This window comes from Tiliqua scincoides, chromosome 2 (assembly GCF_035046505.1).
Source record: "Tiliqua scincoides isolate rTilSci1 chromosome 2, rTilSci1.hap2, whole genome shotgun sequence".
Classification (NCBI taxonomy): Eukaryota; Metazoa; Chordata; class Lepidosauria; order Squamata; family Scincidae; genus Tiliqua; species Tiliqua scincoides.
Genome location: NC_089822.1, coordinates 255,508,557 through 255,536,547, shown reverse-complemented (window position 1 = coordinate 255,536,547; position 27,991 = coordinate 255,508,557). Strand labels below are relative to the sequence as shown.

The following is a 27,991-nucleotide window of genomic DNA, read 5'->3' as shown; positions in this document are numbered from 1 at the left end:
GCACACAAGGCGGCTTACAACAATTAAGATACACAATTAACAATTAAAACAATAAAAACAATTTTCAATAATTAAAAAAATTAAAACAAACTCCATGGATTTTAATATAAAAGGAGCCAGCCAGCCAGTCAACAATTAAAAGCTTTTTGAAATAAAAAGGTCTTCAGTCCACGCCGAAATATTAACAACGAGGGAGCAGTTCTCAATTCTAAGGGGAGGGCATTCCAAAGTTCAGGGGCCAACACAGAGAAGGCCCTCTTCCTGGCCGCCGCCCCTTTCACATCTCTTGGTGACGGCACAGTCAAAAGGGCCCCCCCAGATGATCTAAGAGTACAGGCAGGATTGTAAGGAAGGAGGCGGTCCCTCAAATACCCCGGACCCAAGCCATAAAGGGCTTTAAAAGTCAAAACTAGCACCTTGAATTGGGCCCGGAACAGAACCAGCAGCCAGTGTAGCCGCCGAAGCAGCGGCTCGACAGAGTCAAACTGACGTGCCCCGGCAACCACACGAGCAGCCGCGTTCTGTACTAGTTGTAATTTCCGGACCATCTTCAAAGGCAGCCCCACGTAGAGCGCATTGCAATAATCTAATATAGATGTCACTAGGGCGTGGGTTACTGTGGCCTGGTCCGCGCAGCTCAGGTGCAGAATGCAGAATGATCATTATCAAAGGATTTTTAATGGGGAATTATTAATAAACTATCTCCTCGAACAGGACATAGGTGATCAGTCCTACCTCCAGGAAAAGCAGCTCGAGCAAAATAAAAGGTTTTAGACTAGGCATGAATCAGCATTAAGCAGAAAAACCACCCCCTTGAATAACAGACACATGAGAGTTTCCTCCAAAAGACAGTGCAGAGATACTCTTTCACCAATCATGCTATAAAGACATAATAATTCCTGATCCATGTGTTTTTGTCTGTCTACATCACACATGCTGGATGCGTGTGAAGTGTACTTGGGGCAAGGGAGAAAGGAACACCAGCTTGGGGTGTGGGGGCTCAGGGGAAATGATAGGATTTTACACCAACCCTGGAGCCAATATGGGAAAAGGTGGAGAGGAGACAAAGGGTCAGGGCAAATAAAGAGTTTATCACAGTTCTCCCTCGCTATGTGTACAATTTCTATAACTGCTGTGGACTGAAAACTTCAAATTGTCCTCTTACATCACTCAATGAATAGGGTGGAAACAGGGTACCCTACCCATTACTGAAATTTTAGTTTGATTCAATTCCATTCTTGGCCCAAAGATGGAAGATTCAAGGCATGGTCAGGGTGACCAAATGTCTTTTTCCAGGACAGGTTCTCTTTTTTAGCCTTGTGTCCTGGAAAAGAACCTAAATGTCCTCCTTTCCCCTGTGTGTGGGCCCCTGCAGGCAGCACATAGCCTTCTTGTAATTAATAAATTATATTTAATATAGTTTTAAATTTAATAATAAGTTACACTGTTTAAATTAACCACATGGAATCAATATACAGTTGTTTTCAGCTTTTATTTTGTCATGTCCTACATTTTTTGGATGTCCTACACTTTGAGGTGCCTTGTCTACTTTTGTGATTATGACATCTGGTCACCTTGAACATGGTAATCTCAAGCCAGAAACAGCTTTTGAAAACTAGGCTCTGCGACCCTTTTTGTGCCCGTCTTTCAGCTAAAGACAGAGTGCTGGAGTGTCTCAGGATAGCAAGAAACGACTGAGACAATGGAGATTCACCATTTCAGACTGACCAGGGACTGCACCTCAAAAAAGGGTCTGATCCCCTCCCCAGAGAATGAGGCTGGGGGGAAAGTGAAGATCAACTTGTCTGTGTCAGCATTGAAAAATTCCACACAACCCTCTTCGTAGTCCAGGAACACCCGGATCTTCTTGATGCCATGACTCAGGGTCAATAGGGTAATTTCAGGAGAAGTGTAAGCCACAATTATATTGAGTTGTTCTGGGTCCTTCCCCACAGCCCAGAACCCTGCATTACAACTAGGCCTCATTCGGCTATTCCCACTGACAGAATCTCGTGCAACCCCCACAGTCCAAGTGTCTGATTTAAAAAATTCCTCCACCTTGACCTCCCAGCAGTGTCTTCCTGAAGTGAATCTCTCACGGCCCAGCACACAGGGCAAGTAAACAAATCTCTCAGGCTTGTATGGCAGGTCCTGCTTGCTCTTTCTATAACTGACACTCTTCAGATCCTCAGACAAAACCAGGTGGGGGTGTGCTGTGTCTGGATCCAGAGTCACACTCACTGCAGGACAGAGAAGGGAAGAAAGAACAGATGGTGTGAGGAAATGGACTGAACTCAGCTGCAGGAGGGCTCTTGTTGCTTGGTTACATTTTGTTGAGATTCACAAAGCTACATTCTCTGGGGTTCAGCTGGGGTCAAACAAAATCTAATGTGTTTGGATTGTTTACTTTGGGGTCTATTTTCATTTTGAAAGGCAGTTGAGCAGCAGTCTAATCTGCAGTGGAAATGTGGGATGAAGGAAGGGAGAAGAGCAACAAGAGTCCTCCTGATGAAGGAAGGGAGATTTAGCCCATGGGTAGGTTTCAGTAGGAAAATGGCATGGAGGGAAGGTGTTCAACATCTCCCTGGGATAAGGGAACAGAGGTTTCCTTACCCAGTGTAGGGTCCCGGCCCCCCTGTGGGTCTACCTGAATTTGAACCAGCTCAATCACTGCTTTAGAACTAAGGAGACCTGAGTAGGGCTCCAAGGTGTACGGGGTGAGGGAGTAGGATGCAGCAGCACTCTAGGCATGAACTGCCCCTTCCCACTGCGCATTCACACCTTCCCCATCCTACCACCATCCCAGAATGTCTCCCTGCCATTTTGTGGGGAATTTACCGTTGACTGGTCCTGGCAGTCATCTGACTGGCACGGAGGCCCCGCCAACAACTCTTCTCTCCTGGCTGGCCTTACAAAATGTTTGCAACAGCCACTACCAGGGCAGCATGCAGGAGACGGGGGCTGCCCAGCAGTAGGATTGGGCCATAAGAGTATTTAACAACCAAAAAAGTAGTTCACAAAGCAGTTTATAGAGCAAAATACACCAACAAATGGTCCAATAAATTGTCTGGATGCTTTCAAACCCCCACACCCGGGACAAAGCAGAATTGAGCTTCACCCTACAATCATAGGGGATGTGACAGAAGCCCAATTCCCACATAGCCATGTGCCCTCAGCACCACTCTCCCCATCTTCCTCTCCAGCTGGTTCCATTACTCCTCATGTCTTGTGGAGGGGAAAAAAGGGAAATGACACCCATCTCCAGAAGGGCGCTGATGAACCAGCCACTTAAGGTTACTGGATTCAATACTGGAAGGATGGGTTGCAGCAGAGGAATGTCCCCCCCACTTCCTTTAGTTCTCTGGGGCAAAGTTCTCTTTAGTTCAGGTTGGGGCAAAGTCCTGAAGTCTCCCCAGTCCCCTGCAGTTCTCCCCTCTTTTCCCCATCTCACGGGTTACAAATCATAGTAGGTATGTGTAAGCTCTTGGTCTTAGAGGCAAGCAGCCTCCGATTACCAGATGCAGGAGAGGGCACCAGGACACAGGTTGTGTCTGTTGTCTTGTGTGCTCCCTCTGTGAGATACAGGAAGCTGGACTAGATGGGCCCTTGGCCTGATCCAGCGGGGCTCTTCTCATGTTCTTATGTTTAATTTCCTGCAGATAGTTACCTTTGCTCAGCTCTTGCTTCAGCAACTCTGTTACATGGAAGAAAGTGAGACAAATTAAAAGTTGGATCATCATATCCATATCTGTTTCACAGCAAGAATCCACAACTACTGTGAGAGATTTGCAGAACTTCCTGCCTCCGGGCTTCTAATCCTCACAGAAATGAACTCCACAATGAACCCTATTCTTACACCAGCTGTGTAGGAAGCCAGATTTCTCACTCTCATTTGCCAATCTCTGTAGCTCTGTTCACAACTTCTCTGTTGGCAACCTTCAGTCTCGAGAGACTATGGTATCGCGCTCTGAAAGGTGGTTTTGGAACTTACATCCACATGTATTATGAATATTTTGAGGAAGGACACAAGAGTGTGCCAGTATGACCCATCCCGACACACTCCAGAAACCAAAGGAATGGCAATTGTCTACATAGACCAGAACAGTGTTCTTTTGGGGGGGGGGGATCCTTGCCCAACATTCAAGATCATCCTGTACAATGGCGTACCTGGGTGGGGGCAACAACTACAAATACCCTGGGTGCTACCCCTCTGGGGGCAGCATCATCAGCCTCGTCTCCCCCGGTCCATTTTTTTTTTTTAAAGGAAAAAGAAGCTGGCAGCTCTGTCAATTTCCTTCCCTTTAAAAAAACAAACACCTCCTCCTGAGGAAGAAGGGGTGGCCCAGAATCATGGCTGGAGAGGCAGCAAATTGCTGCTTCTCGGGCCGTGATTCAGTGTCAGACTGGGCCACTCCCCTCCTTTCCTCCTCTCCTTTATAGGAAGAGAGGACAGGGATGGCCTAGAGTAGCAGCACACCGGGAGTCGCAACTGCCTCTCCAGCAGCTATTCTGCGCTGCACCTTTCACCTCCCTGGAGGAGGTGAAAGACGCCATCCAGAGTGGCATCGTGCCCAGAGTCCGGGTGCGATTCCGCACCTCTCTGGGCCGTGTCTTTCGTCTCCTTGGGGGAGAGGAAGCGGGAGCAGCCTGGAGCAGCTAAGAATCATGCCAGGAGGAGGCTTGCACTCCCGGCACGATTCCAGAAGCAACTGCAATGACATGATGACATCACCACAATTACTTTTGGCTCAGGGGTGGGGTGGCGGCAAACAAAGTGGCAGCCCCAGTGTGAAAAAGCCCAGGACCACCAGTGATCCAGTACGTGGGAGGAGGGCATCTCAGGTGCCGTTCAGTGCAAGGTCAGGGGCAGCTGCAATGGAACCTTGAGGCAGAACTAGACTTGGGGGAGGGGAGTGGAAAACATCAGGGAGACAGAATTAAATATTACTATCTCCCATGGGAGACCGTTCCAGATAGTAACTTTTGTTCCATGTTTGCTTCTTGGGTATACCACAGTTTTGCCATGGGGGAAGTGTCATCATCTTGGTTAGTTCCATGACGCATTGGAGCAAGGTCCTCAAGTCGACCCAGGCCCTTGCGGTTCTCCACTATTTCCCCATCCATTTTAGTGCTCTGCAGATACTTACTTTGGTTTAGTCCTCCCTTCAGTGACCCTGCAGTGGGGAAGAAAATTTGACAAATTAAAAGTCAGACCACCAACCCCATAGCAAATACGTCACTCCAAAGCAAGGTTCACATCAGCTTCTAGAGAGTAACTCCCCAAACCTCCTTCCAGACCTCAAATGGTCACAGACATTAACCTGGGCATCTATACATCAGCCCTGTGGAGGAAGCCAGATTTCTCATCCCATTTGATGATCTCTGTGATTCAGTTCAGACCTTCCATCCCCCTCCCAACACTCTCCTAAGACACCATCCAAGAGTGTGGTGTTTGTTTGCATAGACAAATGCAGCGGGGGGGGGGGGAGAGTTCCTCCCATTAGGTGCCCAGAATTCAGAATCATACAAATGCCATGCCCCCTGGGGGCTGGGGGATAAGAACAGGCCCTCAGTTTGGCTGTACTTGTCTTAAGAGGTGACTAAACAGCCACTGGGTAGATGGGACTCAGCCTGGGAAGGCAGTTCATCTAAGAGAAGGAAAACTCTGATCCCAAACCTCCACTGCCTTGTGGCCTCATCCAATTATGAAAAAGGCTTCAGGAGTCAACCTTGAGGCAAAATCCGGAGCTGGAGTCCCTGAGGCAGTTCATGGCTGAACACAGTCACTTTCTGCAACTCCTGCAACGCCGCTGGAACCAACCGTATTGGCCTCTGCCTTTCCATTGGACCATTTCAGCGACGTGGAGAGGGGGGACTTGCTGCATGGGTAACAGCCTATCCTCCATACCTTCTTTACCCAGGCTTTGCACACTGGAGAGGACACTCTGTTCCACAACCATCATTCAGAGCGCAATACCATAGTCTTCCGAGACTGAAGGATGCCAACCACAAAAGCCATAGAGAGGGAGGAAGCACTTTGGGGGTGGGTCACTGCAAGGGCAGGGCCAGCTGGAACATTTAGGCACCCATAGAAGCTTTGTTCATTGAAACTGTATCATGGAGACAATGGGTTAAATATTACTATCTTCACAGGGAAAGAATGTAGGTCTTCACAGATACTGACTTTTGTTCCATGTTCACTTCTTGGGCAAACTAAACTTGTCCTGGAGCATTTATTCTCAGAGAAACCTTTCGTCAGGCTGCCAAGCAAGCTAGCAGTGACAGATGCTTCTCTTTTGGCAAGGGGTGGGGGGAATTGCCTTGGAGGGAAGGGACAGAGTGTGGGGGAATGTGGTTGAGAGCCTGACTTCTCTGACGTCTCCAGGATCATTGTAGAGAATGTAACTCTTTGATAAAGTTCTGACTTCTGCTGCCTGCAATCCAGAAGAGGGGCATTTCTGGGAACCATATGAGTAGCATTTTGAGAGCAATCCCAAAACCCATCCAGATCAGGATTATGTTATTCACTGCAGCAGCCAAGTTTAGATCCCTTCCCTCCCTCAGCAATACTCCAATACCTTCAAACTCTTCCATGGCTTTTTTAAGAACTGAAGTTTTCAAAGAGTCACTTCTGAATCTCCATTCCGGCCTCGAAGAAAGCTCCAGCGACTGCCTCCTTTGCCCTGCCAGACACCTGGAAAGGGATACAGTTTAGGGAATACATCCAAACACTCTCAACCACCTGTAATGTTATAGCCTGAAACAAGTTGAGAGTAGATGCACTCATGGATCCTATTCATAAATGACCTGGAGACTGGGATAAACTATAAAGTAGCCAAATTTGAGGATGATACGAAACTCTTCCAAGTGGTGAAGACCAGAAGGGATTGTGAAGAGCTCCAGAAGGATTTCTCCAAATGGGGAGAATGGGCAGCAAAATGGCAGATGTGCTTCAACGTATACAAGTGTAAAGTGATGCACGTTGAGGCAAGAAATCAAAACTTCACATATACTCTAATGGGTTCTGAGTGGTCTGTGATGGATCCACAGAGAACTTGGCAGGAGGGGGGGAGCTGGTGGACAGCTCAATGAAAGTGTTAACCCATTGTGCAGCAGCCATAAAGACCACCAGTTTCATGCTTAGGATCTTAAGAAAGGGTTGTAGAATAAAATAGCCAATATTATTGTGCGGTTGTACCAACTGAATGGCAAGGACACACTTGGAATATTGAATCCACTTCTGGTCACCACATTTGCAAAAGGATATAGTGGAACCATTAAAGGTGGGGAAGAAAGCAACCAAAATGATTAGTGGGATGGGACACCTCACTCACGAGGAAAGGGGCTCTTCAGACTAGAAAGAAGGTGCCTGAGGGGGACATGCTTGAGACATAAATAATTATGTATGTGATGGGAAGATTTTTTCAGAGCAAGTGAGATAGAAAGGGGAGTGCAAATGAACCCCTTACCTGATCAAAGTACGTCTGATGTCCTGAAAGAAAGAATGAGATAAATGGGTTGAAGATACACAAACAAGACAGACAGAGAGCAGCTTCTTGTCTTTGCCCCATGTGGCTGCATCTGCTCCTCATTCCCAGACTTCTGTCTCCTTGATTTGCAGGGATCTGGGCAGCAATTTGTTTGACTCTCACCTGCAGAAATTCACTTGGCAGTTGCTGGCACTTCCCTTCCACAGCCTTGATCAGGTCACTGAAATGGAAGATCTCCTCTGAGAGTCTGGTTAGGTTTTCTTCATGTATCTTCTTGATCTCTTTCTCGAGTTCCACTAGCTCCATCAGCCAGAAACGTTCTTTATCCTCAAGAAACTTGTGCATTTCCTTGAAGACAGACAAGATCTCCTGCTTCTCCTCTTCTAACTGTTTCTGTGAAAGATACAGGAGTAAGGAGAGAGATGGAACATGAAGTGCAAGAGAGACGCATGCATAAAACTGGTTTATATCTTGCTGATCTTGAAGAGAAACCACTTTCTGCAGAATTTGTAGCCACAATCTCAGAGGAACAGCAGATGAGCTTTGCTGAATGAAGACAAAGGCCCATCTAGTCCAGCATCCTGCTTCTCACAGCAGCACTTCAGGTACCACTGGGAAGCCCCCAAAGCAAGAGACTAAGGAAAATTCAGAGGTGCACTGCCTGTAAGTCTGGAGGTGGTCCCTATCCATCAGGAATCACTGACAGACATGTCCTCCATGAATGTGTCTCATTCCCTTTTAAAGTCACCTAATTTAGTGGCCACCACCATATCTTGTGGTAGTAGTGGTGTAGCTAGTGATTGTGCTGCCTGGTGCCAAGCTGAAAATGATGCCCTGAAAGCGATGTCATGCCCAGGCTTTTAACAAAGTGAAAATGGGGGAAAATCCGCCTTCTCCCCCTAGCAGCTCACCACCCACTTGCTCTGCCGCCTCTCTTCAGGCTCCCCCATATTAACACCTTATGCATTCCCTGCTGTAGCATAAAAACAGTCTTATTGGTCAGTTTTAAGTTAACAAAATCCCCTTTTGTTCCACAAGACAGTTGTGTTTTCATTTTCTGCTTACTTGGCTATAATGGAATAGAGATGTTTGTTTCATTGCATTATGCATTACGTTCCGCATCAAACGGTATTAGTCAAAAATACAGGTTTTCACCATTTTGGCCACTAGTGTCAAGCTCAGCTTGTTGCCCCCCCCCCCAAGCTTGTTGCCTGGTGCAACTGCCATCTCCCTGCACCCCCTTAGCTATGTCAATGTGTGGTAGTGAGTTCCACAGATTAATTATGTGCTGTGTCAAGATGTTCTTCCTTTAGTCCATCCTAAGTATTCCACCAAATCCATGTCAGTGACTGGTGCTGGTGGTGGTGTGTGTTCCCTCATATGCATGTATAAGATGTGGATCTCAAATGCCTATAACCCACATCAGCACAGGCCCAGCCAACTCTCCCCACCCACTTCATTACCAGCAATGTACTTCTGGATTTTTTTCCTGAAGTCTCCAAAAACTCAAGTGGCTATATGAAATGGATATATAAACAAATATGAACTACTGCTTCTCCAGAACTCAGCCCAAGACTTCATTTCTCTGCTCTCTACCCCGACACATGGGCCATAACTTCAAACACCTACCAGGCGTTCCTGGATTCTCCTCTCTTCAGTCACTTTCTGATTCACTATCTGCTCTCTCTTTTTCTCCAGGGACTGCAGCTGGGCCTGAATTTTTTCCTGCACAACAGAGAAGGGTTTCTGAAGAAGGTTACCAGCTACATTAAACAGCAAAACAAGCATTTAGGTGTCAAACATAAGGGTCTTTATCCGAACTACATAATTGAGCTATCCCAGTGCCACCCATTCAGCAGTGCCATGTCTGCCAAAGCTCTAGGAGGAAGAGATGGAAGGAGGCCTCAGAAGGCAAGGAACACTACAGGAAAGCAGACCAAGAGGGGTGAGAGTGAGAGACTCTGCTGAGGTGATGGAGAGCCAAGTTATTCAGGCTGCCTTTTGCAGAACACCTCTCAGCTCTGAGCTGCCAAATGATGCCCCAGTAGAAGCGGCGCTGATGAAAGGGTGACCAGCATGGTATTTGGGCTCTTGAACAGATGACCAAAGTCTTGACATTTTTTCTTCTGTCTTTTGCAGCTAATGATTTTCTTCAGGAGAACAAAATGTTTACCCCTGGCCATCATCTGCTTGATGATGTCATTTCCTGCTCAACCATGTCACTTCTGACCCTCAGTAGGCACAATGAACACTATTTGACTTGCTGTATGAAACATGTTTGACACCCCTGATTTAGAGAAATGCACCATTTTTAAAAGAATGGACTAAAATGAGGACCCAAAAAGAAATGGGCCATGGCTAGTATGTTTTCTAAAGGGAATCTCATAGCTAGAAATCAATAACAATGAAGAAGGGTAGTTTTTTTTTGGGGGGGGGACTACATTTTGGGAACTACATTTTGATGGTTAGTTCCCAAAATGTGAGCCAAGGCTCCCCAGAGAGCCACAGAAACCAGCCAGGGGAGCAGCAGGATCGTCGCAAAAAACCTGTCGCCCTAAACAATGTATAGGATTGTAGTCCTAGTGGGGTGCTGCGGCCAATGGCACAGTGGGTCAAGGCAGCCTCCAGCTGAAAAAATTTGGGAACCACTGGGTTTGACCAAACCTCTGTGTCCATTTCTTTAATGATTTTCAACCTCTCTCTCTTGCGGCACACTGACAAGGCACAAGTGTTGTCAACGTGTACCATCAGGTTTTTGACAATGGACAAGGCACACCATGCTGTTGGTGGGAGGCTCACTTCCCCAATGGCCCTACAAATAAATGACCCTCCCCCAAATTCCTGCCGCACACCTGAGGACCACTTGCTGCACATCAGTACATAAGAACATAAGAAGAGCCCCACTGGATCAGGCCATAGGCCCATCTAGTCCAGCTTCCTGTATATCACAGCAGCCCACCAAATGCCCCAGGGAGCACACCAGATAACAAGAGACCTCATCCTGGTGCCCTCCCTTGCATCTGGCATTCTGACATAGCCCATTTCTAAAATCAAGAGGTTGTACATGCACATCATGGCTTGTAACCCGTAATGGATTTTTCCTCCAGAAACTTGTCCAATCCCCTTTTAAAGGCATCCAGGCCAGATGCCATCCCCACATCCTGCAGCAAGGAGTTCCACAGACCAACCACACGCTGAGTAAAGAAATATTTTCTCTTGTCTGTCCTAACCCTCCCAACACTCAATTTTAGTGGATGTCCCCTGGTTCTGGTGTTATGTGAGAGTGTAAAGAGCATCTCCCTATCCACTCTGTCCATCCCTTGCATAATTTTGTATGTCTCAATCATGTCCCCTCTCAGGCGCCTCTTTTCTAGGCTGAAGGGGCCCAAATGCTGCAGCCTTTCCTCGTAAGGAAGGTGCCCCAGCCCTGTAATCATCTTAGGCACTCTCTTTTGCACCTTTTCCATTTCCACTATGTCTTTTTTGAGATGCAGCGACCAGAACTGAACACAATACTCCAGGTGTGGCCTTACCATCGATTTGTACAACGGCATTATAATATTAGCCGTTTTGTCCTCAATACCTTTTCTAATGATCCCAAGTATAGAATTGGCCTTCTTTACTGCCGCTGCACATTAAGTCGACATGTTCATCGACCTGTCCACCACCACCCCAAGATCTCTCTCCTGATCTGTCACAGACAGCTCAGAACGGCACAGTGGTTGAAAACGGTTGCCTTAGGAGAACAAAATGACAGACACTGTTTTTAGCTGACATGAATCATGTACCTTCTCAGTACTATATGTGATGCAACCTTAGATTTAAAAAAATGAGTTCTTATTGGAGAACTCCCTCATAATCTTGTCCCCAGCAAACTCCCCAACACGCTTCTGATTCTTTTTTCTTTCCACTGAAGTGCAGTGCCCCATAGTTCCCCATAGAAATGAATGGCACACCACAAAACAAAGGGATTCACTGGTGGGCACCGTATTGGTGGCACTAACCAAATGGGCCACATGACCGCAGCCCTTAAGCATCAAGCGTGGTCTGATCTGCAGACATTTGGTTTCTTGGTCACTCTTTAGAACAGGGGTGTCCAAAGTTTTTGGCAGGAGGGCCACATCTTCTCTCTGACACTGTGCCAGGGGGAAGAAGAATTAATTTACATCTAAAATTTGAATAAATTTACATAAGTTTACATAAATGAATATATTAAGGATGAACTTATATGAATGAATGAAGGTCTTGCAATAGCTCAAGGCCTATAAAAGGCCTTGCATAAAGCAAGGCTGCTGCCGCTACTGCATCACAGCTGTAAAACAGCAAGCAGTGGAGGGAGCCCTCATCCCACAGCTCACCTGAGAGGTCAAACAGTCACCCTCAAGCTGAGAGCAGTTGTGTTGGGCCAGTGTGGGCTCCAACAAATCTCTGGAGGGCCAGAGGTTCATTGGAGACTGGGGGCTCCCTGAGGGCTGCATTGAGAGGCAGGGTTTGGGCACCCCTGCTTTAGTGTGACAGAATATTGCAGCCTCCAGTTTAGAGCAGGAACAAGCATGACTGGAGAAGAGGCACCCTCTAGGTCAGGGAGGTCAAACATAAAGCCCAGGGGCTGGATGCAGCCCACGGAATCTCTTCAGCCAGCCCTTGGGCTCTCTGAGCACCACCATCTGTTGCTCTATGCTGAGGTGTCACTGCTGACAGAGTGGCCTGCATGATAATTGTGATCTCTTTTATATTTTCTGTTTCTATATTTTCAAAATAATATGGTCATGATTAGCGACTTTTCTCTTCTGTCATTTGCAGTTGATGAGTTTCTAACTGAGAAAAAGTGCTTATTTTTGGTTGACTTGTTTCATGACATCACTTCCTGTCTGATGACATCACTTCTGGCCATTAGCAGGCATCATGAATGCTATTTTGGCCCGCTGTATGAAACAGGTTTGACACCCTGCTCTAGGTGAAATGCACTGCCTGATGGGTAGCACATGCCTCACACGCTCTCATTGACAGTATTTTTGTGCAGTGTTTCTACAAATTATGGTGAATGTGGGTCCTAAAGATCAGATGAAAAACCTCTTGGGAAAAGGAGGTGAAACTAAGAGAGTTGCTCATTGTTTCCAACTAAAGCTTGAGGCGCTATACCTCATTACACAACATTAGAACTTTAGCATATTTTCATCATTGACTTTAAAACTTTATTGATGCTATTCAATGTTATTTATTCTATTTTTCTCATGCCACATAAGAACATAAGAACATAAGAACAGCCCCACTGGATCAGGCCATAGGCCCATCTAGTCCAGCTTCCTGTATCTCACAGCGGCCCACCAAGTGCCCCAGGGAGCACACCAGATAACAAGAGACCTCATCCTGGTGTTCTCCCCTACATCTGGCATTCTGACTTAACCCATTCCTAAAATCAGGAGGTTGCGCATACACATCATGGCTTGTACCCCATAATGGATTTTTCCTCCAGAAACTCGTCCAATCCCCTTTTAAAGGCGTCTAGGCTAGACGCCAGCACCACATCCTGTGGCAAGGAGTTCCACAGACCGACCACGCGCTGAGTAAAGAAATATTTTCTTTTGTCTGTCCTAACCCGCCCAACACTCAATTTTAGTGGATGTCCCCTGGTTCTGGTATTATGTGAGAGTGTAAAGAGCATCTCCCTATCCACTCTGTCCATCCCCTGCATAATTTTGTATGTCTCAATCATGTCCCCCCTCAAGCGTCTCTTTTCTAGGCTGAAAAGGCCCAAACGCCGTAGCCTTTCCTCATAGGGAAGGTGCCCCAGCCCCGTAATCATCTTAGTCGCTCTCTTTTGCACCTTTTCCATTTCCACTATGTCTTTTTTGAGATGCGGCGACCAGAACTGGACACAATACTCCAGGTGTGGCCTTACCATAGATTTGTACAACGGCATTATAATACTAACCGTTTTGTTCTCAATACCCTTCCTAATGATCCCAAGCATAGAATTGGCCTTCTTCACTGCCGCCGCACATTGGGTCGACACTTTCATCGACCTGTCCACCACCACCCCAAGATCTCTCTCCTGATCTGTCACAGACAGCTCAGAACCCATCAGCCTATATCTAAAGTTTTGATTTTTTGCCCCAATGTGCATGACTTTACACTTACTGACATTGAAGCGCATCTGCCATTTTGCTGCCCATTCTGCCAGTCTGGAGAGATCCTTCTGGAGCTCCTCACAATCACTTCTGGTCTTTACCACTCGGAAAAGTTTGGTGTCATCTGCAAACTTAGCCACTTCACTGCTCAACCCTGTCTCCAGGTCATTTATGAAGAGGTTGAAAAGCACCGGTCCCAGGACAGATCCTTGGGGCACACCGCTTTTCACCTCTCTCCATTGTGAAAATTGCCCATTGACACCCACTCTCTGCTTCCTGGCCTCCAACCAGTTCTCAATCCACGAGAGGACCTGTCCTCTAATTCCCTGACTGTGGAGTTTTTTCAGTAGCCTTTGGTGAGGGACCGTGTCAAACGCCTTCTGAAAGTCCAGATATATGATGTCCACGGGTTCTCCCGCATCCACATGCCTGTTGACCTTTTCAAAGAATTCTATAAGGTTCGTGAGGCAAGACTTACCCTTACAGAAGCCATGCTGACTCTCCCTCAGCAAGGCCTGTTCGTCTATGTGTTTTGAGATCCTATCTTTGATGAGGCATTCCACCATCTTACCCGGTATGGATGTTAGGCTGACCGGCCTATAGTTTCCCGGGTCCCCCCTCTTTCCCTTTTTAAAAATAGGCGTGACATTTGCTATCCTCCAATCTTCTGGCACTGTGGCCGATTTGAGGGACAAGTTGCATACCTTAGTCAAGAGATCTGCAACTTCATTCTTCAATTCCTTAATAACCCTTGGGTGGATGCCATCAGGGCCCGGTGACTTATTGATCTTTAATTTATCAATGAGGTCTGAAACATCTTCTCTTTTAACCTCTATCTGACTTAACTCCTCAGTTAGGAGGGGCCGTTCGGGCAGCGGTATCTGCCCGAGGTCTTCTGCCGTGAAGACAGATGCAAAGAACTCATTTAATTTCTCTGCCATCTCTAAGTCTCCTTTTATCTCCCCTTTCCCTCCCTCACCATCCAGAGGGCCAACCGCTTCTCTGGCGGGTTTCCTGCTTCTAACATATTTGAAGAAGCTTTTATTATTTCCCTTAATGTTGCTGGCCATGCGTTCCTCATAGTCTCGCTTGGCCTCCCCTATCACCTTCTTACATTTCTTTTGCCACAGTTTATGTTCCTTTTTTATTCTCTTCATTAGGGCAAGACTTCCATTTACGGAAGGAAGCTTCCTTGCCCTTCACAGCTTCTCTAACTTGGCTGGTTAGCCATGCGGGCACTCTCCTGGATTTAGTGGAACCCTTCTTTCTTTGCGGTATACACCTCTGCTGGGCCTCTATTAGTGTTGTTTTAAGCAGCCTCCATGCACTCTGGAGAGACTGGACTCTTTTTACCCTCCCTTTCAACCTCCTTCTAACCAGCCTCCTCATTTGAGGGAAGTCCGCCCGTCGGAAGTCAAGGGTTTTTGTTAGAGATTTGCCTGGTATTTTCCCCCCAACGTGCACGTCAAAACGGATCGCAGCATGATCACTGTTCCCCAATGGCTCAGTAACGTTTACATCTCTAACCAGGTCCTGCGTACCGCACAAAATTAAATCCAGAGTCACCTGTCCTCTGGTGGGCTCCGTGACTAGCTGATCTAAGCCACAGTCATTTAGCACGTCAAGAAATCCGGTTTCCTTATCGTGACCAGAACACAAATTGACCCAGTCAATATGAGGATAATTGAAGTCCCCCATGATTACAACCCTGTCCTTCCTTGTCACCTCCCTGATCTGTTTCCTCATTTCAAGGTCCCCATCAGATTTCTGGTCTGGAGGACGATAGCACACCCCCAGTATTACATTGCTGCACAAGCCTGGTAATTTAACCCACAGAGATTCTACGGTGGAGTCGGACCCACCTTCAATCTCTACTTTGCTGGATTCTATCCCTTCCTTAACATAAAGGGCCACCCCACCTCCAACACGCCCCTGCCTGTCCCTCCTGTAGAGTTTATAGCCCGGGATTGCGGTATCCCACTGATTCTCCGCATTCCACCAGGTTTCCGTTATGCCCACTATGTCAATATTTTCCCTTGTCACCAGACATTCCAGTTCTCCCACCTTTGCTCGTAGACTTCGGGCATTCGCATAAAAGCATTTATACACAGAATGCCCCAGGATGGGCTGCTTATTCGCTCCTTTGTCCCCGCATCCTCTCATTGTGCCAAACCGTCTATCACATCCCATCTCCCTACCTTTCCCAATTTCTTCTCCTACCCTGCCTTTGTCTTGTTGTTCTCTAACCTCCCCATCCTCATCCCTATGGGATGAGGAGTCCCGAACCGGATGCCCCTTGGCTCCTGTCGGCCTTCCCCCAGGGATCAGTTTAAAAGCTGCTCTGCCACCTTTTTAATGTTATGCGCCAGCAGTCTGGTTCCATTCTGGTTCAAATGGAGCCCGTCCCTCTTGTACAGGCCCCGCTTGTCCCAAAACGTTCCCCAGTGCCTAACGAATCTAAACCCCTCCTCCCTACACCACCGTCTCATCCACGCATTGAGACCCCTGATCTCCGCCTGCCTAGCTGGCCCTGCGCGTGGAACAGGTAGCACTTCAGAGAACGCTACCTTTGAGGTCCTGGCTTTCAGCTTCCTGCCTAAAAGCCTAAATTTGGCCTCCAGGACCTCCCAGCTACACTTGCCCACATCGTTGGTGCCGACATGCACCACAGCCGCTACCTCTCCCCCAGCACTGTCTACCAGCCTGTCTAGACGAGAAGTGATGTCCGCAACCTTCGCACCAGGCAGGCAAGTCACCATGCGGTCCTCACATCCGTCGCAAACCCCCCTCTCTATGTTTCTAATAATCGAATCCCCCACTACAAGAAGCCCCCGACCCCCCTCCCGCCGAGGAGTATCCCAAGTGCGCTCGGATACGGGCCCATCCCCTGGAGAAGGGATCCCCCCTAGGGGATTGTTTCCCTCCTCTCCAGGATGACGTCCTCCAGTCCCGAGACTTCCCACCCGGGCAGCCGAGGAGCTGCACGCCTGAGGTTGGGACGAAGCCTGATCGTCCCCGGAAGTCTCCCCACGGTCCTCCTCTGGCTGCCTGCGCTTCTCCAGGTCGGCCACCAAGGCTTCAAGGGAGCGGACACGTTCCCTGAGAGCCTGGAGCTCCTTGCAGCGAGGACACACCCATGACTTATGCCCCAGAGGCATATAATCATACATGTGGCACTCGATGCAGAACACTGGATAGCCCCCACCCTGCTGCTGGCTGTCTGACTGCATAGCTTTTTTGTTGTTGTTGTTGTTTTATTTAGGGGTCCTTTAAAAAACCGTACACTGGATAGCAGCCCTCTTCTCAAGGGAAGAGGAAGGGCAGTGTATGGGGCCCTGGCCTCCTCGCCCTGCTGCTGAACTCGCCCAGATGCTAAACTCTCGTGCCTTACCTGGCACTTAGTTCCCAGAGGCACTTGGTTCCCAGAGGCCACACACGTCTGCAGAGAGCCTCACGCGATGGCCTGCCTAGCTTTATACTCCTGGCTGGCTCCTCCCCCCTCCTTCCTTCCTGATTGAAAGGGGGCTGGCCTTCCCAGGTGAGTTTACAAAAGCTCAGGAAGGCAAATGGCTGCTGATGGGCGTGACCTACTCTGCAGGCTCCTGAATGGACTGCTTGGATTAGCCTACTGGGGCTCTTAATGGGTTGGGAATTGGCCCTTCCTAGGTCCTTTCCCTCCTAGTTCTGTTCTCTTAGGCTGGACTGTTTTTGTAACCTCAAGCTAGTTTTTATTTGGGTTTGTTTAATTATTTATTGCTCTCTAGATCCTGTGTCCCAATTTACTGACCTGTTTAGGTTATGTTCTAACTTAGATTAGGTTTAACCTGGGTTAAGTATAGGTTTAATTTAAACAAGTAGAAAACCTGCTTTTCACTTTATCCTCCTCCCTTCCTTCGATTAAGTGCTACCTTAGGTGCAGCTAACTTTCAATTTTGATTTAAATGCCTGACCCTTGGGCACTTACTCACGAGTAGGACGCTGCTCTTACTCACGAGTAGGACTCTGCTCCTGCTCAGAGTAGCCCTATGTACCTCCCTTAGGTGCTAACTTTCAATTTTGATTTAAGGTTGCTTTAAAGGTAAGGTTAAGGTTAGAAGACAGGGAGTTAGAAAGACAAAGCGTTAGAATGAGTACACTTACCTCCTCCTCCTCCTGCTCCTCCTCCTCTCCTTCTCCAAAACTCAGAGATCTCCTTGCCTTCTCCTCGCCCAGATGCTAAACTCTTGTGCCTTACCTGGCACTTAGTTCCCAGAGGCACTTGGTGTCCCAGAGGCCACACGCGTCTGCAGAGTGTGGAAAAAGGAAAAACATAAATTTTTCCTTTTGATATTTGGCATTTACAGAGGTGTTTGTTTCCAGTGAGTAAAATAGGATTACAGCCTAAAACTTACTGAACACAGTGGGCTGAGTAAAATAAATAGCACCATTTTCAAACATCTCTACACATTTAGGGTAATTTTGTGGATGAATTTGGTATGGGGTTGGAACATGTTAGAATTTTTCCCATGGGAATGTAATAATATACAGCAGTGTTTCTCAAACTGTGGGTTGGAACCCCTGTGGGTTGTTGTGTTTTGTGCACTGCATGTCATAAATAGGAATAACAGGGAGAGCACCCTACCCACCAACAGGGTGAGTGTCCCTGCCTTCTAAAGGAGACCCCTGTATGCAACAAAGGCCTCTGTTTATGTGAAGTGCATTCATTCATTCATTCATTCATTCAACCAAATGTATGCCCCCCACAATCAGTAGCAAGAACAAGATTTCAAGAACTCAGAACTAGAAAAACTCCATATTTCAGGGAGTACTTAGAACTGCACAGCAAAAACCTGCTGAAAGTTTAAGGGTGTCTCCCCCCCCCCCCATCTGCAGGGCAGAGAATTGCAAAGATCACTTGAAACAAGGATGCTTTCCTACCTTGTACTCTTCAGCAGCCTCCTCCACAGGAACCACCTGATGCTCCCTGTGCTCCTTGGACCGGTCACACACCACACAGATGGGGACTTCGTCATCTCTGCAGAAGAGTTTCAGAGGCTCCTGGTGCCTCTCGCAGGCTCCTCCTGTGCCTTCTGTCCCTTTTGCCACCTGGAGACTGAATTTCCTAGTTATTTCCACAATACTGGTCAGTTTCCTGTTTGGCCTGACATTGCACTGCTGAATGGGTTCTCTGCACTCAGGGCAGCAGGAGGGGCTTCTGCCTGGCTCCCCACAGGACTGGGTCAGGCAGGCACTGCAGAAGTTGTGCCCACACTCAGTGATCACTGGATCGGTGAAGTACTCCAGGCAGACAGGACAGGTGACCTCCTCACAGTACTCCTTGACCAGGCTCCCAGGGGCTGCCATGGCTGCCTCTGCCTGTCCTGCTTCTTTTCCGCTTCTGATCTCAGAGCCTGACTACGTGTTTCCTTTCCTGGAGCTGCCTCTGCGGAGGGGAGGGGGCTGCTCTCAGCAGGAACCCCCAGCATGAGTCAGCAGGAGATTTCCCGCAAGGGGGCTGGAGCCATTCTCAGTTGATAAGGACTTTCCTGCTCTTACAGCTGCATCCAGGCTAGTTTTATTAACCATTGCAGCCCCAAAGGGATTTCTTGGAGAACCAACAAGTGTGTTAGAATAGCTGCTCCAAAATGCAGGGATTTTCTACCCATAGTAGGCATATGAGAAGACTCTGTAATTTCTGTCCTGTTTTTCCTCCCATTAGTTCAGGGAAATGACTCCTCCCCCACCCACCCACCCACCCAATTTATTCTGAAAACTTGGCTGAGAGGTAGGAACTATCCAAACTTCAGCTTGCCAGTGTTATTCAAATTGTGAGGTGCAGCTCTTTAGGGAGGTGCCAGGAACTCAAAGGGGAGGCTCAGGATGTCCTCTCACAGCAATACAGTCACAGCCCTGGGCAGAATATGAGCCCGTCTTCTGCCGCTCTCTGCACTTTTTTTTAAAGCAGAAGAAATGGGAGTTGCTCAGCTGCGAGAGTGGCTGCTGCCACCCCACCCTCTTCTCCCTGCCACCTTCTGTGTTCGATGCATGTTGTTTCCGAAGCTCTTCCACTCCAACCCCCATCTGGCAAGTACCGAGCATGCTCAGTTTGCAGTCCTTGCCTGTCAGAAAGAAACCCTCCTTGATCCTTGCCTGGTTGGTTCCTAGTTCCCAGCTTGGGATCGCTTCTCATCAAAGTGAAATCTCTCTTTTCAACCCCCTCCCTCTTCCACTCCCCCTTCCATCTCCAAACCTTCCTGCTTTCCTCCCCCTTAAAGTTGTTTCCATGCAGTTGGCAAAGGGAGGAGGGGAGAGACAAGCACACACTTTACTTGGCCAGGAGCAGGAAAAGGGTACTGTTTTTAAAGTGATTTATAAATCTTGTTGTTTGACTGAAGAGAAAAGGCTGTATTTTTAAGGTGATGAATCTTGCTATTTGAAGGGAATACTTATCAGCCATTGATGAAGTGATTGCCAGCCCAATCCTATCCACACTTTCCTGGGAGTAAGCCCCATTGACTAATGGGACTTACATCTGAGTAGACATGCATAGGCTTGAGTTGTGCATCTCATAGTATAGGAGACAAATCAACTTCCTAACCAAACCCTTATCAGCTCTGATATATTTTCATGGTCTATTTTTGTTTTCCCCACCAGCTGCTGAAAAAATTTAATTTAATTAATAAAGGGTTCAATCCTATCCAAGCAAAATGGGAGAAATGACTAGTTGGATTGGGGTCCACAGGGGTGTGTGTATGTAATGTTGGTCAGACTGGTTGTTCACAAAGTTCATTTGATAAAACAATTCTATTGGTATGCTTACAAAGTTAAAAAAATGAGTCTTCCTGGACCAGACAAAATCTACCTACTCCAGTATCCTGTCTCCAACAGTGATCAGCAGCTGATCATTTATAAAGCATGTATATTGCTGTGTATTAATAATATATTTTTAAGATCTGCATTTAATTAATGATATAATTAATATTAATATACATATAGTTAATATTTCTGGCCACTTCCTGTTTAATGATGTCACTTCCAGCCCTCAGGAACATGATGGGGAGTCATGGCCAACAGCCATGGGGGTCAAGGGAGCCACTGGCCAGGAACGTTTGAGTGCCACTGAGCTTGCCAGTTGCATGGTGTGTGTGTGTGTGTGGGGGGGGATTCACACTCAGCTCTCCCTGCAACAGTAACTAATCAGACACTTTCCTACTACACCACCCTGGCTCTGCAGCTGCAGGGATAGTTGCTCAGCTAAATATGACCATGTTCATTCATGATCTTCTCTGCTTCTGTCTCCTGGCAATTCTTCCCCTCCACTGAATGTACTGCGTGTAGGTTGCTGTGCATGGAAATGGGTCTGAGATGACTGAGGTTCAGCTCATCACCTGGGGAGGCCACTTCACCTGCCTCAAGGCTGGCCAGTCCTGCCAAACACAAAATACTTTGCTCCCCATTTCAGTGTGGGTGTCATTTCACGCTCTCTGTAAAGGGAGACAGGAACATACCCTTCTGGGGAAATTTTTCCTCATCCACTACATATGCCAGGGAAAGCAATAGCTATAGGCTCCCTCTCTTGGTCTTGTTAAGATGCACTTGAAGATGTTTCCATTGTCTGGGTTTTTAAAACTTCAGCAGTGGAGCTGTGCTCTTTAAGGGGCCAATCCTATCCAATTTTCCAGGACCAGTGTAGCCATGCCAATGGGGCGTGCACTGCGTCCTGTGGTGGGGAAGCAGTCGCAGAGGCCTCCTCAAAGTATAGGAACATTTGTTCCCTTCTGTCAGGGTTGCATTTTGCCTGCACCGGTGCTGGAAAGTTGGATAGGATTGGGCCCTGAGACAGTACTTGAGTTTGGTGGGAAGGGAGTTGTTTTGTAATATTGGATCACAACAAGGGTACCTCTCACCCAGAAATGTTAAAATAGACATTAGGTTAAAGAACATCCATGTTATTTACACCATGTCAACATTTACAAGTTTATTTATTTCTCCACTTCATACTGGAGGTGAAGATTTTCCTTGAGACTCAGCAGTTCAGTGTGATTCCCCCAAGCCAGCTCTCAGGGTAGAATTGGGTAATGGGATTAGATCGTATTAGTGGAGTAGAATTTATTAATAAGATTGTATAGCCTGGTAACTTCAAAGCCAGCTTTGAGGAATGGTATTTTTGCAAGATGGCCCATTTTGCAAGATGGCCCAAAGAGATCAACTGGTCAAGCAGGCAGAGCCACAAACAAAGGGGAAATTGCTTTCAAATGCTGAGAGGCCTAGGCGGGCAGTAGAGACCTTGAAGAAAGATAAGGATGGACAAGAATGTAACACAGGTGTGAAGAATCAGCCTGGTGGTGGTGAGGTAGACATGACAGGAGATGGGACTGGTTGACCATTTGGGGCAAAGCGACTCAGCACTTTTCCTGTTGCGTGATTGGCCCAGTACCCCTCCTGGGCCTTAGAAGATTTCCTATAACTATGCGCAAGGCAAATCCATCTTTGCTCCTGAGCCTGGCATCTGCCACATGAAGTGCTGTGGGAATGAGCAGCTATCTGCCAAGGTAACAAGTAATAGAGGCCCAGCAGAGGTGTCTACCGCAAAGAAAGAAGGGTTTCACTAAATGCAGGAGGGTGCCCGCATGGCTAACCAGCCAAGTTAGAGAGGATGTGAAGGGCAAGGAAGCTTCCTTCCGTAAATGGAAGTCTTGCCCTAATGAGGAGAATAAAAAGGAACATAAACTGTGGCAAAAGAAATGTAAGAAGGTGATATGGGAGGCCAAGAGAGACTATGAGGAACGCATGGCCAGCAACATTAAGGGGAATAATAAAAGCTTCTTCAAATATGTTCGAAGCAGGAAACCCGCCAGAGAAGCGGTTGGCCCTCTGGATGGTGAGGGAGGGAAAGGGGAGATAAAAGGAGACTTAGAGATGGCAGAGAAATTAAATGAGTTCTTTGCATCTGTCTTCACGGCAGAAGACCTCGGGCAGATACCGCTGCCCGAACGGCCCCTCCTGACCGAGGAGTTAAGTCAGATAGAGGTTAAAAGGGAAGATGTTTCAGACCTCATTGATAAATTAAAGATCAATAAGTCACCGGGCCCTGATGGCATCCACCCAAGGGTTATTAAGGAATTGAAGAATGAAGTTGCAGATCTCTTGACTAAGGTATGCAACTTGTCCCTCAAAACGGCCACGGTGCCAGAAGATTGGAGGATAGCAAATGTCACGCCTATTTTTAAAAAGGGAAAGAGGGGGGACCCGGGAAACTATAGGCCGGTCAGCCTAACATCCATACCGGGTAAGATGGTGGAATGCCTCATCAAAGATAGGATCTCAAAACACATAGACGAACAAGCCTTGCTGAGGGAGAGTCAGCATGGCTTCTGTAAGGGTAAGTCTTGCCTCACGAACCTTATAGAATTCTTTGAAAAGGTCAACAGGCATGTGGATGCGGGAGAACCCATGGACATTATATATCTAGACTTTCAGAAGGCGTTTGACACGGTCCCTCACCAAAGGCTACTGAAAAAACTCCACAGTCAGGGAATTAGAGGACAGGTCCTCTCGTGGATTGAGAACTGGTTGGAGGCCAGGAAGCAGAGAATGTCAATGGGCAATTTTCACAATGGAGAGAGGTGAAAAGCGGTGTGCCCCAAGGATCTGTCCTGGGACCGGTGCTTTTCAACCTCTTCATAAATGACCTGGAGACAGGGTTGAGCAGTGAAGTGGCTAAGTTTGCAGATGACACCAAACATTTCCGAGTGGTAAAGACCAGAAGTGATTGTGAGGAGCTCCAGAAGGATCTCTCCAGACTGGCAGAATGGGCAGCAAAATGGCAGATGCGCTTCAATGTCAGTAAGTGTAAAGTCATGCACATTGGGGCAAAAAATCAAAACTTTAGATATAGGCTGATGGGTTCTGAGCTGTCTGTGACAGATCAGGAGAGAGATCTTGGGGTGGTGGTGGACAGGTCGATGAAAGTGTCGACCCAATGTGCGGCGGCAGTGAAGAAGGCCAATTCTATGCTTGGGATCATTAGGAAGGGTATTGAGAACAAAACGGCTAGTATTATAATGCCGTTGTACAAATCTATGGTAAGGCCACACCTGGAGTATTGTGTCCAGTTCTGGTCGCCGCATCTCAAAAAAGACATAGTGGAAATGGAAAAGGTGCAAAAGAGAGCGACTAAGATGATTACGGGGCTGGGGCACCTTCCTTATGAGGAAAGGCTACGGCGTTTGGGCCTCTTCAGCCTAGAAAAGAGACGCTTGAGGGGGGACATGATTGAGACATACAAAATTATGCAGGGAATGGACAGAGTGGATAGGGAGATGCTCTTTACACTCTCACATAATACCAGAACCAGGGGACATCCACTAAAATTGAGTGTTGGGCGGGTTAGGACAGACAAAATAAAATATTTCTTTACTCAGCGTGTGGTTGGTCTGTGGAACTCCTTGCCACAGGATGTGGTGCTGGCATCTAGCCTAGACGCCTTTAAAAGGGGATTGGACAAGTTTCTGGAGGAAAAATCCATTATGGGGTACAAGCCATGATGTGTATGCGCAACCTCCTGATTTTAGGAATGGGTTAAGTCAGAATGTCAGATGTAGGGGAGGGCACCAGGATGAGGTCTCTTGTTATCTGGTGTGCTCCCTGGGGCATTTGGTGGGCCGCTGTGAGATACAGGAAGCTGGACTAGATGGGCCTATGGCCTGATCCAGTGGGGCTGTTCTTATGTTCTTATGTAACTGTGTTTGCTAGTTAGGTTAGCTCTCAAGTAGAGTAGAATGAGATAGTTTTATTATTTTCCTTACTTGCTATATGTATGTTATACCTAGGTGCCTTACCATCCCCTTGTTCTGGCTTAGCCAGGATGAGTGTGGGTCACCTAAGCAATCTGTAACTTACTTTCAATAAACTTTCTACTTTGAGAGGATGTGTGTGTGTGCATTTATGCTGGAGGGGCTTTGCTCATAAAAAAAACCTGGGTTTGGTGCCTGTACTGTGGGTTATTGAGGCTGGAGAAAAGCAGCTTGCCCCATATGAGTGCAGAAGCCTTTGAGGCGGGGAAGCCTCCTTACACCAGCATTTCACAAACTGTGGGTCAGGACCCAATAGGTGGGTCACAAGCCAATTTCAGGTAGGTCCCCATTCATTGCAATGTGTACTTTTGTTTTTAATAGATTAGACTTGATGCTACTGTGATATGTGACTGCATTTGGGAAAGGTCACAGAGCTGTAGTTTTGACAGGCTGCTATATGCTTTTAACCAGTGGTTCTCACACATTTAGCACAAGGACCCACTTTTTAGAATGAGAATCTGTCAGGACCAACTGGAAGTGCTGTCATGGCCAGAAGTGACATCATCAAACAGGAAATTTTTTAACAATCCTAGGCTGCAATCCTACCCACGCTTACCCAGGAGTAAGTCTCATTTACTATCATGGTTAATATATATAGTAGCTTGTTAAAAGTACAGGTCTGTAACAGTTCTCAAATGCAGTCACATATCATCAAGTCTAATATATTAAGAATAAAAGATTGAAATGAGTGGGGACTCACCTGAAATTGGCTCACGACCCACCTAGTGGGTCCAGACTCAGTTTGAGAAACATTGCTTTTAACAGTGATAGTCAATGGGGCTTACTCCTGGGTAAGTGTGGATAGGATTGCAGCCTCAGAGATGTTTGGGAATTTTTTTTTTTTAAACCGATCAGCAACTGCTTGGGAGGGTTAGTTAAACTTATACTTATTGTGAACTTTCAATTTACCTACTTAATTGGACTTAATTAATTGTCATAATTATAAGTAATATAGTTTTAAATTTAATAATAAGTAACATACAGTTTAAATTAACAACATGGAATCAATATACAGGTGTTTTTAGCTTTTATTTTGTCATGTCCTACATTTTTCTTGGATGTCCTACATTTTGAGGTGCCTTGTCTTCTTTTGTGATTATGACATCTGGTCACCCGGGCATGGTGATCTCTCATGGCCCAGCGCACAGGGCAAGATAGCAAATCTCTCAGGCTCCTATGGCAGGTCCTGCTGGCTCTTTCTATAACTGACACTCTTCAGATCCGCAGACACAACCAGTTGGGGGTGTGCTGTGTCCTGATCCAGAGTCACACTCACTGCAGGACAGAGAAGGGGAGAAAGAATGGATGGTATCAGGGAATGAAGAGAACTCAGCTGCAGGAGGGCTCTTGTTGCTCAGTTACATTTTGGTGAATTGAGATTCAAAAAGCTACATTTTCTGGGGTTCAGCTGGGGTCAAACAAAATGTAATGTTGTATATGGATTGTCTACTTTGGGGTCTATTTTCATTTTGTCTGCATATACCAGAACAGTATTGGGGGGGGATCCTTGCCCACCATTCAAGATCATCCTGTACAATGGCATACCTGGGGGGGGGGGAGAGCTGCAAATGCCCTGGATGCTGCCCCTCTGCAGGTAGCACTGTCAGCCTTGCTCCCCCCACTGCCCATTTATCTTTTTTTTAAAAGGAGAAAGAAGCCAGCAGCTCTGCCAATTTCTTTCCCTTTAAAAAAACAAAAAAAGCTTCCTTCCGATGAAGGAGGGGTGGCCCAGAAAGAATCACAACTGGAGAGACAGCAAATTGCTACTTCTCTGGCCTTGATTCAGTGTGGGACTGGGTTGTTCCTCTCCTTTCCTCCTTTACAGGAGGAGAGGAAAGGGATGGCATAGAGCAGTGATTTTCAACCTTTTACATCTCACAGCACACTGACAAGGCACAAAAATGGTCAAGGCACACCACCAGGTTTTTGATAATTGACAAGGCACACCATGCTGCCAATGGGGGCTCACATCTCCCATTGGCCCTATTAATAAATGACTTTTCCCCAAATTCCTGTGCACACCTGTGGACCACAGCACAGTGGCTGAAAAGGGCTGGCCCAGAGAGTAGATGCAGTCATGTAGATGCAGTCATGGATTAAATGACCTGGAGATGGGGATAAACAGTGAAGTAGCCAAGTTTGAGGATGATACTAAATTCTTCCAAGTGGTGAAGACCAGAAGGGAGTGGTGAAGAGCTCCAGAAGGATTTCTTCAAATGGGGAGGACAGCAAAAGGGTAGATGTGCTTCAGTGTATGCAAGTGTAAAGTGATGCATGTTGAGGCAAGAAATCAAAACTTCATATATACTAATGTGCTCTGAGTGATCCGTGATCTGTGATGGACCAAGAGAGAGATGGGGTAGAGCATTTAGGGGTTAGGAGCTGGTGGACAGCTCAATGAAAGTGTTAACCCACTGTGCGGCAGCCATAAAGACCACCAGTTTCATGCTTAGGATCTTAAGAATGGGTTGTAGAATAAAACAGCCAATATTATTGTGCTGTTGTACCAATTGAATGGTAAGGCCACATCTGGAATATTATATCCAGTTCTGGTTGCCACATCTGCAAAAGGATACAGTGGAACCAGAAAAGGTGGGGAAGAAAGCAACCAAAATGATTAGCGGGATGGGACACCTCACAAGGAAAGGGGCTCTTCAGGTGCCTGAGGAGGGACATGCTTGAGGCATAAATAATTATGCATGTGATGGATACAGTGGATAGGGGGAAGCTATTTTCCCTCTCACACAACGCAAGAACAAGGGGACATCCACTACAATTGAGTTGAAGGAGGTTTGGAGTAGACAAAAGGAACTATTTCTTTAACTGCTGCATAATTCATATGTGGAACTCCTTGCCACAGGATGTGGTGATGGCACCTAAAGGTCTAGATGTCTTTCAAAAGGGTTTGGACATATTGATGGAGGAAGAGTTCATCATAGGTTAGAAGCTATGATGACTATATGTAACCTCTGGGTTTTAGAGATAGCTGATTCATGAATGATAGATGTGAAGGACTGGCACCAGGATGCAGGTCTCTTGTGTACTCCCTGAGGCATCTGGAGGGTCATTGTGAGATAGTGGGACTAGATGGGCCTTTGGCCTGATCCAGTGGGGCTCTTCTTATGTTCTTAACTAGAGTAACAGGAAGTGTCCATCTTCTAAAAGAGACCCCTGTGTGTAATTGACTATGTGAAGTGTACTGATTCATTTTTACATACAAATAAATGTATGCCTACACTCCTTATCAGATTCACTAACTTAAAAGCAAACACATTCATGCAAAGCAATGAACATGAAAAACAAGTTTTCAAAAACTCAGAACAAGAAATAGGAAAAAAAAAAACCCTGCACATTTCAACATTCCTGCTGAAACAAGCAGTTCATTGGCTGACATTCAAAATTTGACAGCAAGGGTGTCCTGTCCTCCCTCCCCCAAACTATCTGCAGGGCAGGGAATTGCCTGCTAGATAAAAATCAGGAGTTTTTTTGGACAATCTGGCTCTGCCCTAGTTGGCAACTTGTTCTCTTTTTCTCA

At 46.9% G+C, this 27,991-nt stretch overlaps 2 protein-coding genes across 3 annotated transcripts in view; one reads left to right on the top strand and one right to left on the bottom strand.

Moving 5' to 3' along the window:
- LOC136641548 (zinc finger protein 91-like) overlaps positions 1-27,991 on the top strand; it is a 543,065-nt gene that overhangs the window by 291,409 nt on the left and 223,665 nt on the right. The window lies entirely within an intron of this gene.
- On the bottom strand, positions 6-18,988 carry LOC136641556 (zinc finger protein RFP-like). 2 transcript variants are annotated; one of them, XM_066617451.1, is made up of 8 exons: positions 18,539-18,988; positions 9,120-9,215; positions 7,653-7,883; positions 7,470-7,492; positions 6,579-6,694; positions 5,148-5,174; positions 3,668-3,694; positions 6-2,240 (listed from the first exon to the last, which is right to left on the bottom strand). In XM_066617451.1, the coding sequence occupies exons 1-8, from the start codon at positions 18,962-18,964 to the stop codon at positions 1,711-1,713; spliced, it is 1,476 nt and encodes a 491-aa protein (XP_066473548.1). In that variant the 5' UTR covers positions 18,965-18,988; the 3' UTR covers positions 6-1,710. The 2 variants fall into 2 exon arrangements, with proteins under 2 accessions (XP_066473548.1, XP_066473549.1); XM_066617452.1 differs by lacking the exon at positions 9,120-9,215.

Bases quoted from the DNA above. Each gene is read 5' to 3' on its own strand.
- LOC136641556 (XM_066617451.1), bottom strand. From the start codon at position 18,964: ATGGCAGCCCCTGGGAGCCTGGTCAAGGAGTACTGTGAGGAGGTCACC. The intron at 7,884-9,119 runs GTAGGTGTTTGA...TATCTTTCACAG, and splicing joins GGAGAATCCAGGAACGCCTG to AAACAGTTAGAAGAGGAGAA. The intron at 6,695-7,469 runs GTAAGGGGTTCA...ATCCCTTTCCAG, and splicing joins ATCAGACGTACTTTGATCAG to GTGTCTGGCAGGGCAAAGGA.